Below are 16,529 nucleotides of genomic sequence, written 5' to 3'. Positions count from 1 at the left end.
TGTGTGTGTGTGTGTGTGTGTATATATATATATATATAATGTCACATTTTCTTTATGGTAAAATGTATATTTATTGTTACAAAAATTGTTAATTTATAATTATAATTTTTATTTATTATTAAAATGTATTTATGTGCCATTTCTTTTTCTTCTTTTGATTTTGGGGTGAAATATGACCTGCATATATTTCTGGAGATTCACTTATAATATGTGCATATTTAATTTCAATCAGTATGACAGAATTGATTTCACTGACTTAAATGCGTTTCTGTCCAGGTTTTTTGAGGTAAGTGACTAAAATGGAATTTGCAAAACCCATTAAAACACTCATTTCTTACACCTTAATGTTTGATAATTGAGCACCTGCCCTCTTATGGCAAAAAAAAAAAAAAAGAAAAAAAGAAAAAAAAGAAGAAGAAAAGGAAACATTAAAATGTAATTAGCTGTCTTTAAAGAACTGAAAAACACACTTTGATACTGGACATTGACGAAAGTAATGACAGCTTTATTTTCATAACATTATTCATTGACAGACTCGTCAGTTATTTTTTCTCTGCATCTTGCATTTTCCACCACAATAATGGAGAAAAGATCACATGAGGGGAAAACATTTCAGGTAAGAGGGAACAAGCCAAGCCATTACCACAAGAAGGGAAAAGAAGTGATGAAGAGAGTGAAAATGACGTCAAAGGAAGAAATACAGAATTGAAGTCCATGGTGTCAGAGAATAAGGAGTCGTGTGCGTTGGGAGGGTGAAACTTTGCTACACAAACGTGAATGAATGAGTGTGTGTTGTCTCTATTCGTGTAAGAATGTCTGTCTGTCTAGATTTGAGTGTGATCTGTCATTGTGAATTTATTTATATCTCTTCAGTTGTGCTTGAAGCTGTTCCTGAAGACTAAATTTATATATTTGCACCCACTATTTCTGTCTTACTCTTCAGTCTCTTTTTCTTTCATCACTGGATTTAGATTTTTAAAATATGAAATTAGTCATTTCTGCACCCCTAGTGGCGGCAAACAGAATTGCAAAAATAATGTTTGTTTCCAAATGTGTTTTCTAAAACACTCCTACTGTCTCTTCTGCCCCGCCCCTGTCTGCAATTCATCGGACAAACAGCTAGTCCCGCCCCCAACCTCACACTATTGGTTGAGCGATAAGTTGACGCTCAAACAAATACACCAGTGTTTTAAAGGTGACACAAAATGGCTACTTCTGTCTTACTTATACAGTAGTTGTCTCTGCAAATCAAATTAGGTTAGAAGTATTTCAACGTCAAAAATAACGCACTTCACTTTTAAAATGGAGATCCAGGGTGAAAGAAAATTAGATTTTCATATTTTAAGAGTCATTGCATGAGAAAATCAGGCAGATATATGAAAGTGGGGGTTTAGCACAATATGTTTAGCTTATATTTAGTTATTAGAACCGATATGGGAATTCATGTTTAATCCTTCAGATTTCATTCTCGTTCTTTAACAATATTTTTGGCCAATAAGCCAATGACAATTCATCATGTTTTTTAAAGCCAATGAAATTTATGAACATGATGTGTCTGGTGTCCCTAAAAAAAGTCAAATCACCTTTTGTGTTGATATTATGTATCTTTGTTGCACCTGAAAAGCTGTTGCCAATTTAATTTAATTTTGATGGATTTGGCCCTCTCTTTTGAAAAATGCTCCTTTTTCTCAGCATGCTCTTAGGTCAGAGAGAAACCCCAATAACAGCAACTAAGAGAAAACATTCTTATAGACAAAATGCATCTAATGCCCTGGGCAAACTACTTAGTAAACGGAGTAAAATGCTGGGCCCTCATATAGCCAACAAGACTGTCAGTGTTACTAACTACAACATCATTTTCCATCTTACAGTCACACTGATGCTTCTCATCGCATATGTGCATAAGTATTAATGTAACTATGCAACTGTTCCACACTTCAGGCCCCAAATCAAAATATCTGCATATTTGTCTACCTTCCATTTTCCATAATCTAAATATTTGTCCCTAAATCTCATGCAATGAACCATAAAAACTACATTTATTTTTTTTAGTGTGGCAAGTCAACTTTTTTTTTTAAATGTATATACACGTACTTCGCAATCTAAATTGAAGCTTAAACTGGATTCTAAGATGTTTACACCTGATTCAAATACATCTCTCTCTCTCTGCTTTTATTCCATCTGAGTCAAATCCCTCTTTTTAAACATCAAGGCCTTGTGGCCTTGTCTCCTAAATTCTTTGTATCCATGTAATCTTACGGATGCATGTTCACCCTGTGGACATGGTTTGCCCGTCAAGTAATTCAGTATCTCTTGTGCATAATGTCAGCCTGTCCAGGATTCACTGTGCATAATATTTGGTCTTTTAAAGCCTGTCCTCAGTCCAGGTCAGTTTACATATATCTTTTGAGTGTTTGAGTAAGTCATTATTTGTATGTCAGTGCAAATAGTGCCATTTTTATGCATTCTGGGTTATCTAAGTTGGGGATAGTCAGTCAGTTAAGTGCAGTATGTACTCTGTTTGTCAGCTGTTGTTTTTTTGTGTAATTTCGGTGCAATGATGTCAGTCTCACAGAGCGCTAGGGTTTCTGAAATTGTGCCCGGCAAATCGAGCCTGATCGCCCAGTTCCTCTTCAATCCTATGATGCAGAAATGAGACAGATTGGCAGAGATGGACATAGGTTAATAACTGAGCACAGAAGACTGCAGCAATGTTAATCGTGTCTAATTATTGGTTCCTTAAAATGGGACTTTTTCAGAACAGCAGCTATTGTGCAAGCAGAATGCACTTACAATGTAAATGCAGGGTTTAAAAGCAGAAATAGCAAAGTTATTTCTATTGTAAAGCACCTTTATGAATTCTTCTGTATTAAAATGTGAGTTATTTGAGCTGTAAAGTTGTCTAAAAAGTGTGTATTTTAACATTAATTTTGATGCAGTGTCTTGCCCCATAGATTTATACTGTAAGTGCATTATAGTAAGCCCAATTTTTGTTTGTTTTTATAAACTGATGGACAATTGAGCTTAATATGTACTTCAGAACATTCCTTTAAAGTAGGCTATTTGCTTTTGCTGCTTTACGGGTCAGATTTACAAGCAAAGTCAGTGCCACTTTGTGACTGTGGATTTATTCGTTTTTTAATGCATTGTTAAAGAATAGCATGTTTGACTGCTTGCCTCATAAGTTGGTTGTATTTTGCGAGGCGCTCAGATCTACACGGAGCTCCCGTCTTTATCTGAAAAAAAAATAAAGAGACAGAGGAACAGAGAGAGTGAAAGTCTGACCAATTAATCAATAAATTCACAACTTTAGGCAATGTGTGTGTGTGTTTGAGTATGTGTACCTGTCCAGTGCAGAGCCCCACCACTAGATCAGCGATGAAAGTGTCCTCAGTCTCCCCTGAGCGATGGCTCACCATTACTCCCCATCCGTTGGCCTGGGCGAGCTTACATCTATGAAATACATAGTTCAAAATGGGGAGATAAGAAGCTGGATATAATAAAATGCTTTTAGCCATTCAACTTAAAGGTAAAGTTCACCACAAAATAACAATTCTCTAACCACTTAATCACCCTCATGCCATTCCAAATGTGTATGACTTTCTTTCTTCTGCTGAACACAAATGAATATTTTTAGAAAATATCTCAGCTCTGTTGGTCCATTCAATGCAAGTGAATGGTGTTCAGAACTTTGAAGCTCCAAAAAGAACATAAAGGCAGCATAAAAGTAATACAAACGACTCCAGTGGTTTAATCCAAGTTTTCTGAAGCAATATGATAGGTGTGAGTGAGAAACTAGATGAATATTTAGTCCTTTTCTACGATAAATTCTCCTCCCTGCCCAATAGGTGGAGATATGCATGAAGAATGTAAATCGCCAAAAACAAAAGAAGAAGAATGTGAAAGTGAAAGTGAAGATTTATAATATAAAAGGACTTAAATATTGATCTGTTTCTCACCCACACTGGATATAACCACTGTAGTCATATGGATTACTTTTATGCTGCCTTTATGTGCTTTTTGGAGCTTCAAAGTTCTGGCCACCATTCACTTGCATCAAATGGACCTACAGAGGTGTGATATTCTTCTAAAAATCTTCATTTGTGTTCATCAAAAGAAAGAAAGTCATACATATCTGGGATGACATGAGGGTGAGTAAATGATGAGAGAATTTACATTTTCAATAAATTATCCCTTTAACACTATTGTGTACGTTGGTGTAGATCATTTAGTTAGAGGTGCACTCAATTAATTGTTTTAGAAATTTAACAGAATAGCATTTTTGAAAAATATGTTTGAAATGATGTATAGAAAGCTGCTTTATTCTACATACAGTGCTGGGGGCAAATTCATGAGCACTGCCATATTGAGATTATGTGACCTTCTGAATATCACTCGCTTTATCTCAATAATCCACTGAAATTGAACACTTTCACTGGCGGAATAAATTAATCATGACTGACTGACCGCAAATAGCACATTTTTATAATGGAATGGTTAACTGAAAACTTCTGTTTTTATGCGCTGCTTCATCTAAAATCAAGCAGTTAATGGGAGTTATTAATTTTTTTTTAAAAAAAAGTTTATTTTTTTGCATTTTTCAGTAAGTTGAATTATAACAATTATATAAAATATATAATAATCTACCTTATTCTAAATCATTCTAAGAGATCTTGAGGCCCCCCTGGAAGTGTGCTGTGGCCCCCTAGTGGGTCCCGACTCCCTGGTTGAGAACCACTGTCCTACACCACTAGGTGTCAGCGAACATAAACATACATTTTACTGAGTGCACCTTTAACACGTTTTTCCAGTGGGCAAAAAACACTGAAAAACATGGATCGTGAAATGGATTGATTGAAACTAATTTTTGAGTCAAATTAAACATGGGGTCTACGCTGACTTAGGACTGTTGTAAAGTTGTCGCCTTAAGGCCAAAGTATATCAGTATGTGTCGCACACAGTGTGCGTGACACAAATTTCGTCATCAGCACAGTACGCATGGACAGTTCGTGTGCAGCCTAGATTTTAAGACATGCAGACAGTCCGCATCGTTGGCGCATATGCCTGCCGTTGACTGTGCTAAAAGAGCATCACAAAGCAGTCAAATAGTGCAGCTCGCAGTCAATAGAGTACACAAGGCTGAGTGCTCAAGGCAAGATGAAACGGCACGTGGAAAATTACAGTTCAGCTGGCATGTCTAGGCCTCTATGATTTATGGCTTTTACTCACGCCTGGATGGCCTCTGTAACGGTGCCAATTTGGTTGACTTTCAGGAGCAGACAGTTACAGGCACGATCTTCAGCAGCTTTTTCTATCCTCTTTGGGTTTGTCACGGTCAGGTCGTCTCCCACAATCTGGACCCCGATGGAACCTGTCATGTTAGTCCAGGCGGGCCAGTCATCCTGATCGAATGGATCCTCAATGGAGACCACTATTCAATTAAGGGCAAGACAGAAATGAAAAGATGATAGAATTGTTAAAACTGAATTTTTAAAAAGTTTTAAAATTGCATTTTTTTGCTAGGTGACACATTACAAAAATATCCTGTAACATGGTATTAGTGTCAGAAATTAACTTTTACATTAGAGACAAATGCCCCATGAATTAAATTTTTTGGGTGTTTTTTACCTTTAAAGGTGTCATCATTTACTCACCCTCATGCCATCCCAGATGTGTATGACTTTCTTCCATCAGCAGAACACAAATGAAGAATTTTTAGAAGAATATCTCAGCTCTTTAGGTCCATACAATGCAAGAGCTCCAAAAAATCACATGAAGGGAACATAAAATTACTCCACATGACTCTAGTGGTTAAATCCATATTTTCTGAAGCAATATAAAAGGTGTGGGTGAGAAACAAATCAAAATCCTTTTTTTACTCTAAATTTGCACTTTCACTTTTACATCTGAAAGTCACATGTGGTGCCTGCCTGTTTAGTTTCACTTTCACATCTAAAAGTGAAAGTTAAAGTGGAGATTTAGAGTATAAAATTATTTAAATATTGTTCTGTTTCTCACCCACACCTATTATATTGTTTCTGAAGATATAGATTTAAACATTGGGGTCAGATGAATTACTTTTATGTTTCCTTTGTGATTTTTGGAGCTACAAAGGTCTGATCACCATTCACTTGTATTGTATGGACCTACAGTGCTGAGATATAATTTGTGTTCTGCAGAAGAAAGTAAGTCATACACATCTGGGATGGCATGAGGGTGAGTAAATGACGAGAGAATTTTCATTTTTGGGTGAACTGTTCTTTTAACCATTCTTTACCATTTAAAACAATCAGTCTCATTCGTTTATGTAAAATACTTCAATTTATTAGATTCATTCAAACAGATTCTCAAGACTGAGAATTTATTACCTCTTTTTCTAAGAATTAAATCTTTAATTCATGTTTTCTGCCATAATAAGTAAAACTAGAACTTAAACATATTATTAACAACTATGTCAGGTATTACAATTAAAAAGCATTTTTGGTGGCATTTTTTCCTGGGAACCTCTAAATTTCAGACCCTGCATGGCATGTTCTAGGTTAAATGCAACTTGTTCTACAGCATCTTTTAGCATGTTGTTGATTTCCACAAAAACTATTTTGATTGTAAAAACAAGTGAAAATGTTTTTAGAAATGCACACACAATGGAAGTCTCTGATGCAAGGTATTCCAGCAACATGACCACATGGGAAATCGACATGCTGCTGCCGAAAGTTCATGTACCCTGAAATCAACCCCCTTCAGCCCAATTTCTGACAAGTGCCTTGCTCAGACTTTTTTGTGCCAATTCAAGTGTGTAAGTCAATTCAATCACATTTCCAACTACAGCGCTACTGCTAGCACACAATCAACCTCCAAGACACTGGTTTCAGTCCCGTGGGAACCAGGAAGTAATCGCGCTTACGTAAACAATGGTAAGGGCGATTTGGAGGAAGCATTTTCACTCTAAAAGTTCATTTGTACTCCAATGACAGTTAGGTTAAGGGTTGAGGTTTGGGTTAGAGGATATAGTTAATAAAATATGAATTACTATTGACTGTATTACATCATTTTCAACTAAAAATACAACTCGCTTTTGGCGCCACTCTGTGGACATTTTACCCAGAAACTGAAGCTCACATGTGCCAATATGTTTTACGACACTTCCAGCTTCGGTCACTGGGGGCAGCGATTCGAATTTCAGTAAGCACAGACCGATTAAAGCAGCAAAACTTTCAACAAACTTTTGCCGAATTCACAGTGCTGCGTTCAGTCTGAATCCAGAGGGTATAAAAGTGGAAATGTGAAGCTTATATTTTTGTTACAGCACTTATATATATCCTTATGTACAAAATGTGTTTAATTTGAGCTGTAATCATCCTTTTGAGGTGGGACTACTTTTCTTTTTTCTTTACTGATAAAGTTTTACCAACGTAATTCCCACGGACAGAGTTTGCTCCATTTAAAACAGTGTTTTTCAGATAGTTACACCATGTTTTCTGGTATCCTTGTGTGGAGATCATACAATATTAACAAGGATTACCAGTTGTATATAAGCCAAAATATATTGCCTTTAATTAAAGACCTTAAGTTGCATTTCAAACCACTAAAATGCTTAGTCATTTCATATTCTAAAGTCCTCCAAAGTCCAGTTTACCTGGATAGTCATTGACAAATGTCTGGTAGATCTCTAAAAGCTCATCGCTTGTAATGTGTCTGTTGGGGTCTGGGGGCGACTTGAAGTCCAGATCGTACTTCCCATCTCGGTAGAACTCAGAGGCGGCTACATCCATTCCAATCACAACTTTATCTGTGAAACCGGCCTTGTCTATGGCAGTTTTTATCAACTCCAGTGCTTTGGGCGAAGAATAGAGAAGCCATCAAAACTTAGATGTGGATAAATTAGTTATGATACAAGTGCATTACAAACAAGGTGATAAAGCTTTTACAGGGGGCTTATCTTACACTGTCTGAAACCGTTATCACACACACATACAGTATATACACACCTTCACTGTTCTCCAAGATGTTTGGAGCAAAACCTCCCTCATCACCAACGTTGGTGGCATCTTGGCCATACTTCTCTTTGATAACACCTTTCAGGGTCTGGTAGAGCTCAGCTCCAACACGCAGTGCATCACGGAACGACTCTGCCCCTACAGGAAGTACCATGAATTCCTGCATGGCAAGCTTGTTTCCAGCATGAGAGCCTCCGTTTATTACATTAAATGCCTGAGTAGATAGACAAATGGATGGGGAGATATACTAAGCAATTATATTTCACGTAGATAATTAATAGAAAATACCTATAGATGAACATTTTTATGCTTTGTAATAAATTCATGCAGCTGAAAAATGAATGATGGATTTTCTTACAGGAACTGGCAGCACTAGTTCTGTGTTTCCTGCCAGATCAGCAATGTGACGGTACAGGGGTACGCCTTTCTCTGCCGCACCAGCCTTGCAGATGGCCAGAGACACTCCCAGGATGGCATTGGCACCAAATTGAGCTGTAGACATAATGAACGGATCAAATAACTGTATAACTCTCAGTATTTTTGAGTTTTGCATGCTAGCTGCATTCTAAACAACTAAAATTGGGCTATTAATCATACCTTTTTCAAATACTGCAGTAAACAAATTGTAACAAGAGTTGGAATGATTCATATGTATACTTTAAATGCTATGTGTTTTAAAAAGAAACTAATTTGTCATAAAAACAACAAATTTGAACTTAAAAGTTACACTATGATATGTTATAAAAAGTCAACATGAAACAAGATTCATAACGCATTTTACTTTCGTAATGTGACATATTTCTGAGTGAAACAGACATTATATTCAACAAGAAAAACATAGGAATCGATTGGATCATGAAAGGTCTCTTAATGAGAGGTGGTTGGAGGGAAAGGTTTAAAAAATAGGAGGGACTGGTGACGTCAGCCGAAAAGGAAATTAATTTCAAGATTGCAAACATATTTTTTTCTTTGGAATCACATGCACAGATATATTGTTCTCAATAAGACCAGGAATGTGTTTTAATACAGGGGGCCTTAAGGTGTACCCGAAAAAATTAAGGAAAAAAAAAAAGGACGAATATTTTTTAATTTTTTTTACATTATTTGAAATTATACCGTGGGATTAATCACGATTTTATTCTATTGAAAGCCAAAGTTTTAAACTATGTGAACTATCTTATATGTGAGAAAAAGCTTCTTTGTAACAATATTTATTGTGAAAAAGTGCTATACAAATACATTTGAACTGAAAATGTTTTTATTCAATTTTAAGCATCTTACATTACTATAATAGAAAAAAGCACACTGTCATATCAATAAAAAGTATGTATTTTCCATATAAAATTGAAATAATTCATTTTGCTTTTGTATAATGCACTATAAAAGCCAGTTATTTTAATTTAGCAAACAATCATCATATTTTGGGGTCTTTTGCATCAAAAAGTTTGAAAAACCCTGTGTTGTTAAATGGACTTAAATACTGCATTTACAGCTTGAATTCTTTTCTCATTATTATCTTTTTTTTTAGGGTTTTTTTTCTGATCAATATTTGAATATGTAAGAGAGAAACTCACATTTGTTCTCTGTACCGTCCAATTCTATCATCATGTTGTCCAGTTTCTCCTGTTCCACCACACTAATCTCCTAAAGTTCACATTATGAAGAGAAAACTGCCCAGGTTAATAAAATACCACCGCTTGATTGTTGCTTGATGAATATGCCGTCTAAATATTAACCTTGCTGCTGTGAAATTAACCTGATTTATTTCAAATGATCATCAAATGAAAAAATAAATGATGCATATACAAACACAAATCTTAATACTAATCAGCCTGTATAAGACGAATAAGTGTTACGTCTGTGTCTTTAGCCTCCAAATTTTAGACATGGGAGTTTTCAACATGACGGTAATTCTTTGTAATTAAAAAAGGGTGAATGGAAATGAAAAAGAAAAAATGGAATGTGTAGATCAGAATGAAAATCAAGACCTGGATAATAGGAGATTTTGTGTCTCTGGCTTTTGTAGATGTGTAACAGTGGGACCTGCTTTAAAATCTCCTGTTATAAATAAACGGGTGTAAAATATGAAAAGAACAATGATAAATAAAAAGTGCAGGAGTGGGATCTGATTCTGATCCCATCCGATCGGAATCTGATCTGTAAAACAAACAAATAACAAATAATTTAATTAACAAATGCTTAAGTAAACTGCTGCATATTAAAGGAATGTTCCAGGTTCAATACAAGTTCAAGCTCAATCGATGGTATGATAAAAAATGATTTCAATTTATCCCTTCTTTCCTTTAAAAAAAGCAGAAGTCAAAGTTACAGTGACGCACTTACAATGGAAGTGAATTAGGCCAATTATTGAGAGGTTTAAAGGCAAAAATGTGTCCATCCATCCATCTTCCATAGACGCTTATCCTATGTAGGGTCACGGGTAGTGCTGGAGCCAATCCCAGCTGTCATCTGTTAAAACTCATGTACCTTTGGACTGTAAATTTGTTTAAATCATTGTTTTCATGGTCATTTTAGGGTTTTAGGGTTTATGATGTTACATCGTCATGGCAACAAAGTTGTAAAACTGGATATAACTTTAACTTTACACAGAAAAGATAAATAAGCAAATATAATGTTAACACTCATATTGTTTACATTTTGTGCCTCAACGTAACCCAGATTTAGCTTTATTTAAGAAAAGAAGGACAAGTTGAAATACATTTTTGTGGTAATCAACATTATGCAACAAATGCTGTCGATTGAACTTAACTTGTATTGAACCCGAAATATTCCTATAGGTGTAAAAATTGAAATTAAAATTTATTGGGAAGGTGATGACATTCATCTGGAGAAGAAACTGAAAATAAATAAATAAATAAAACAGGTAGGAGGTCAAAAATGATGTAAATCATCATAGATACTGCTTGATATAACAAACTCAAACTGTGTTTAAAGTTATCAGCAAGGATAGTGTAAGTGTATTCCTGTCAAAACAATAATTATTTCTTGTATTTAACCCAGAATACTCCTTTAAGTAACCAGGTTTCTAGTGGAGCATAATGTTAACAAAAGAGTATGACCACAGAAATTATACCACAGAATTAATTTTCTAAAAGTAGAAAATAAGTATATCATAAATACATAGAGTTTGCATATATGATCCTATCCTATCCTATATCTTCATAATAATGTTACTGTACATAATAAGCTACATAGTGTATTCAGCATATATTTATATTGGTATTTTGGAAATAATTGATAGAATATTCTAACTACTTTTCAGGAAATGAAAAGGTTAAGTTAGAATTCTTCACATTAATGGCAGTTAATACCACTTGTGGTGGAATTTCTTTTTTAACCCTCCTATGGTATTCAAACATGGCACCTTCCTTTGATATTCATGGTCATTTTTGACCAGAAGCTTTAGATGTGTAAACCTTTTTTTTTTTTCTTTTTCTTTTTTGGATGATGATGGCATGATACAATTTTTTCCCCCCTGAAGCAAGAACAATACAATTGTGCATTTCTTTGGGGATTTTATGCTATTTGATCTTATTTTCATGTAAGTTTCTAAATTTTACCATTAATTTGCATATACAAAATAAGTACATTTTTGGAAAAAATGTAATACAAAAATCAAAACCTACTCTTCTATAAGTTGAAACATGAAGAAAATATGAGAATGTGACATAAATTGGAGGCGCATTGCTGCCATCTGGTGAACAAAATATAAATAATATGACAGGAAAAACATGTCATGCCAGTAACAGCCAGTAGATGGTTGTAGCCAACAACTGTGTAGTCTGATGGTTTGTTGCACCCTAATTTTATATTTTATCACAAGATATGCAATTGGATATATATTTAGACATTATTAAACTATTATTTGTTTAAGATTAGCATTTTAAAATGTATTTGAAGTGTCAGTTTTGCAGTTAATGTCATTATGCTTGCAATCAAACCTGACCATTGTGTTACATAGAGAAGACAGAGAATAAGCATTTTTCTACTAATAATTTATTTCAAACATAAAAATGTAATAACTCAAAGTAAATGCATAATAATGTCAAGAAAATTAACATCAAGAAACAGAAATGAACTGCAAAATTCTGAAAATTCAATTAGAATATAAAACAGAAGAATCAGAGTAAACATTTTGCAATTTCAAACTTTCTATAGTATTTATTTTTTATTTTTTTGCAAACGTGTGTGTGTTTGTGTGTTCTGCATTGTGAGTGTGTTATCGTCTCACCCCTTCGTTTCTGAGTGTGTGTGTTTAGCATTGTGACTGATTTATTTATTTATTTATTTTTGGGACAAATGTAAAAAACCTCTGTGTTATACTGTGTCTCTGTGTCTCACCAGTTCATATTTGTGTTTGTGTGTGAGTGGATGTGTATGTTTTGCACTGAGGATTTTTTAGAGTCTCACCCTGTAATTTCTGTCTGTTTTGTTTTTTTCCTGCATTGTGGCTGATTTATTGATTGTATTTGACAGATCAAAAAAATAAACAATTATTGCTCTGTTTTTTGGTCTTTCCCATTCATTTTCAATGGTCAGTCAATTTTGACCGTGAATACCAAAGGTGAAGCTTTTTTTTTTTTAATGACCACTTAGACTTATCGAATCAAGCCCATTTTTATTTATTTATTCATTTATTTTTTATGTTCAGATGGCAAATGGAGGAAAAGTCATCAAGTCTTGTACTGCTCAGATAAAGGAAAACATTTGTATTATATTCTAAAAAAATTATTTCGGTCAAAAATGACCGACACCATAGGAGTGTTAAATCTATCCTGCAAAGAATTTACGTTTGTCTTTAAATTTCACTGAATCCCATGTACTGCATTAAACACATTAAATATCTCCCAGATGTAAGCAAATAAACACCTAGCGCAGTCTATTCTCATTGTTATGCTGGTTGAAAGGTACTTATCTGGTTATTTGTTATAAATTAGAAGAAAAAAAAAATTTTTTTACTTACAGATGCAATGATGGCTGGCCCAAGAGTGTCATTAATGTGACCAACAGCCTTCAGTACACCTTAAAGCAGTAGAACACAGACAAGAATGAAAGAACAGGTCAAGACACATAAAATTAAATATAAAAGACAAACCTATGGCAAACAATCAACTGTGTTCTAATTGATCCAGTGTATTATAAAGTGATGGAGTGAAAGTTCTGACTGAACACCTTTGATTTCTCACCTTTTCCCTTGTAACGGCTTTTGTCTCCATCTCTGAGTTCCAGAGCTTCATAGATACCTGTAGATGCTCCACTGGGCACAGCAGCCCTGAACAGACCTGTAAACATATTTTGAAGAATTCATTTTTAAAATGGATAATCATCTAGAAATTTCAACCTATCAACATTGCTGTTCACACAAATATATCTGTCTTAAGAGCATTCTGCTATTAAAATGTCTTTCTGCTTGGTTGAATCTTCCTAAAGCAATCTAGCCAGAGATTGTTTTAAAGAGGCGCTCTTTCGATTCACCTTTGTCAGTTCTCAGGTCCACCTCTACTGTAGGGTTTCCCCGAGAGTCCAGGATTTCCCTGGCAATGATGCTCACAATGGACATCCTTAGAAGGAAAAAGAGAGAGCAAGAGAATCTCTTTGGTCTGTAATTATTAATTGTTACACTGTGTAGAAACTGTGTGCCAGTGTTTTACAGCTCACAGGTCATGGCACCATTTTAATGGACTTTGCATTAGTAAAAAGTCAAATCAGAACATTTTGAAACAGAGCTAAAGTGAGCTAGGCCTGAAGCGAGAGCACTGTTCTACCTGCATTTTCAATTAACCTTCATTAGCGCATCCAAAAGACTTCTCTTTTGCAAGATCCTATATGTGTTATATTATCTACACTGGCTTCCTGTAGCTACCAGGTTCATATTAAAATTACTGTTCCTGGCCCTCGGTGCAGTCAAAATTAGGTGCCAATGCTATCTACAAAACTTGCTTAAACCGTACACCACCAACATGATTACATGGGACCTTGACATGTTGCTTCTGAATGTTCCTGTACCTTGACATTGACACCTATCTGCCAAGTTACTGACAAGCACCATCTCCCATCAGACATTTTTGCATCAATTCAAATGTGTTTACCTTTTCCTGTTGTTACTGATAGCGTGATCTAGTCCCACCAAAACCAGGAAGTAATTGCATTCACATTATCAATTATGAGCGCGATTCGGAGGTCGCATTATAATTTTACTACACTGATGGTTAGGTTTAGGGTTGAGGTTTGGGTTAGGTCATATGGATTATAAAATATGCATTCCTGTTGACTGTGTTACAACATTTACAACTAAAAATACAACTCACTTTTGGCACCACTCTGAGGACATTTCACATTTCAAACTGGAGCTCAGTCATTTAATTGAAGCTCAATAAACAGCATTTGCAGCAGAATGTTGATTACCACCACCAAAAAAAAAAAATACAAAATGGTTTATTTAAACAGAGCAAAAAATGCAGTTACAGTAAGGCATTTACAATGGAAGTGAATGGGGCCAGTCCATAAATATTAAAATCCACAGTTTCAAAAGTATAGCCACAAGACGTAAACATATGTGTTAACATGATTTAAGAGTGAGCTAAACCGGATTACAAGGTTTACCGGCATTGCGTCATCATCACAACAAAGTTGTAATATTGGATGTAACTTAACACAGATATGGCTAGTAAGCGATTTTATCACTCAAAAATCATGTTAACATGAATATAGTTTACGTCTTGTGGCTAAACTTTTGAAATGTTTATGGACTGGCCCCATTCACTACATTGCAAGTGCCTTACTGAAACTGCGATTTTGACTTTTTTAATAAGCAAAGGTTAAGTAATATTTTTTGGTTATCAGCATTATGCAGCAAATGCTGTCGATTGAGCTTAACTTGTATTAAACCCAGAACATTCCTTTAACAACTGCAATTTAGCTTCAAAATTTGCAACAACACATCAGAAGTACCAATCAATCTGAGGAGCCTTTGAAAGTAGGACACTTTTTCTGGAACATTCAGTACTATCCTCCATACCAATATGGGAAAAGCTATGAGAGCAAAATGCTATGTTGTCAGACACCTCATAACCAATTAAAAGCCAGAAAATGTCAATTGCATTCTAAATATGCTGCGACCAAAATGGGCACACTTGTCACATTGCTAATGCAATGCACATCTCACGGCCCTGCATAGCCCACCAGCATTCAGACCAAGTAGGAGGGGCTTTATTTATAACAATAATGCTGGCATGAAAGCCCGCAGGTGTGGCAGTCTGACCAGCCCAGTATGGCTCTGATTCAAATCATGATCGTGAATCTAAATCCGGACTATGCTAATTTAAGTCGTGCCAGTGAGGTACTGCAGCACCGTGCGGTCAGCAGAAATACAGAGAATGAAAATGGAGAGAATCAGGGGAGGGGTTGGGTGGATAGCGCAGAAAGTGGTGTGATGGGGCAAGGAAAAGATACATAATTTAACATTCCTTTGGCGAAACGAGGAGAAGCTTTCTGAAATGGAGGCAGAGAGGTTGCGAGCGAGTAGCAGGAACGGTTGCAGTCTAATACAAGGTGATGTTCACAGGAAATGACAACAGATTGGACACACACTGATATGCACACATATATAGACACATACAGTAGCACAGACACACTGTGCAGGATCCATCTGCCCAATCTTTTATAGCAAGAAAACACTGTTCCCCAAAATTTACATTAAACATCATTTTCCGCAACGCATCCATATATAATGTCACAGGCACTGGCTCTTCACATAAGAGCATCTCCAGAGACATGCCCTGCACCGTGGTCCAAAACAGCAGCAATGACTTGATATAATCGTCCACTTAAATCTGAATTCTTTTCTGAACAAAAAGACTGAAAATTAGACCAAATTCTCAATAAAACTACTGCAATCTGACAGTTCTTGAAAATCAAATCTTAAGAATTAAAGCTTTCAAATTGTATAGTGGTTATCATAATTGATTACTAATTTGACTGTAAAAGCACGCACACAATTGAGCTGACACAGTGTTAACAGTTTATTGCAAGGTACTCAAAACCAACAAACCCAACACCAAAAATATCCCCAAACAGACTAACCCATGTACAACTGCAATCTACATACTGTAGCATTATTTGTAGTTGTGCCAAGACATCTTAATTAACTCTCTAAATCTGCATTTATGATGCAATGGCTGGCACAAGCCACTAGAAACTGCGAAAATGAAGAAAAGATACAGAAGAAAGGGTTTATGCAAAGATTACCTGTCGTCAGTGCGTGTAGCCTTGCAAGAGGCAAGCTCGAAAGTGTTGAACTGCGGAAGAGAGAGAGAGAGCAAAAGAGAGGGAGAGAGACTGAAGCAGAGGGAAAACAGAGCGAGGGTGGGTGGAAATGAGAATGAGAGGGAGATGAGAGGAGAAACAGAGGGGGAGGGGATGAAAGGATGAGTCAGAAGAAGATGCTGAGAATTAGAGAGGAGAGAGAGAGGAGGATGAGTAGGTCAAGGCGACTGATTAATAAGAGGGAAC

The 16,529-nt window shown here is 35.7% G+C and overlaps 1 protein-coding gene across 1 annotated transcript; it reads right to left on the bottom strand.

Moving 5' to 3' along the window:
• Positions 1-484: 484 nt before the first annotated feature.
• Positions 485-16,389, bottom strand: eno2 (enolase 2). The gene is made up of 12 exons (XM_051664668.1): positions 16,266-16,389; positions 13,494-13,579; positions 13,205-13,300; positions 12,982-13,040; positions 9,572-9,641; positions 8,356-8,489; positions 7,989-8,211; positions 7,637-7,834; positions 5,230-5,431; positions 3,345-3,453; positions 3,178-3,236; positions 485-2,639 (listed from the first exon to the last, which is right to left on the bottom strand). The coding sequence occupies exons 2-12, from the start codon at positions 13,576-13,578 to the stop codon at positions 2,570-2,572; spliced, it is 1,305 nt and encodes a 434-aa protein (XP_051520628.1). The 5' UTR covers position 13,579; positions 16,266-16,389; the 3' UTR covers positions 485-2,569.
• Between the last annotated feature and the right edge of the window lie 140 nt (positions 16,390-16,529).

This window comes from Myxocyprinus asiaticus, chromosome 30, assembly GCF_019703515.2.
Source record: "Myxocyprinus asiaticus isolate MX2 ecotype Aquarium Trade chromosome 30, UBuf_Myxa_2, whole genome shotgun sequence".
Classification (NCBI taxonomy): domain Eukaryota; kingdom Metazoa; phylum Chordata; class Actinopteri; order Cypriniformes; family Catostomidae; genus Myxocyprinus; species Myxocyprinus asiaticus.
Note: the sequence above shows the minus strand (reverse complement) of the source record. Positions and strands in the feature narration are given on the sequence as shown.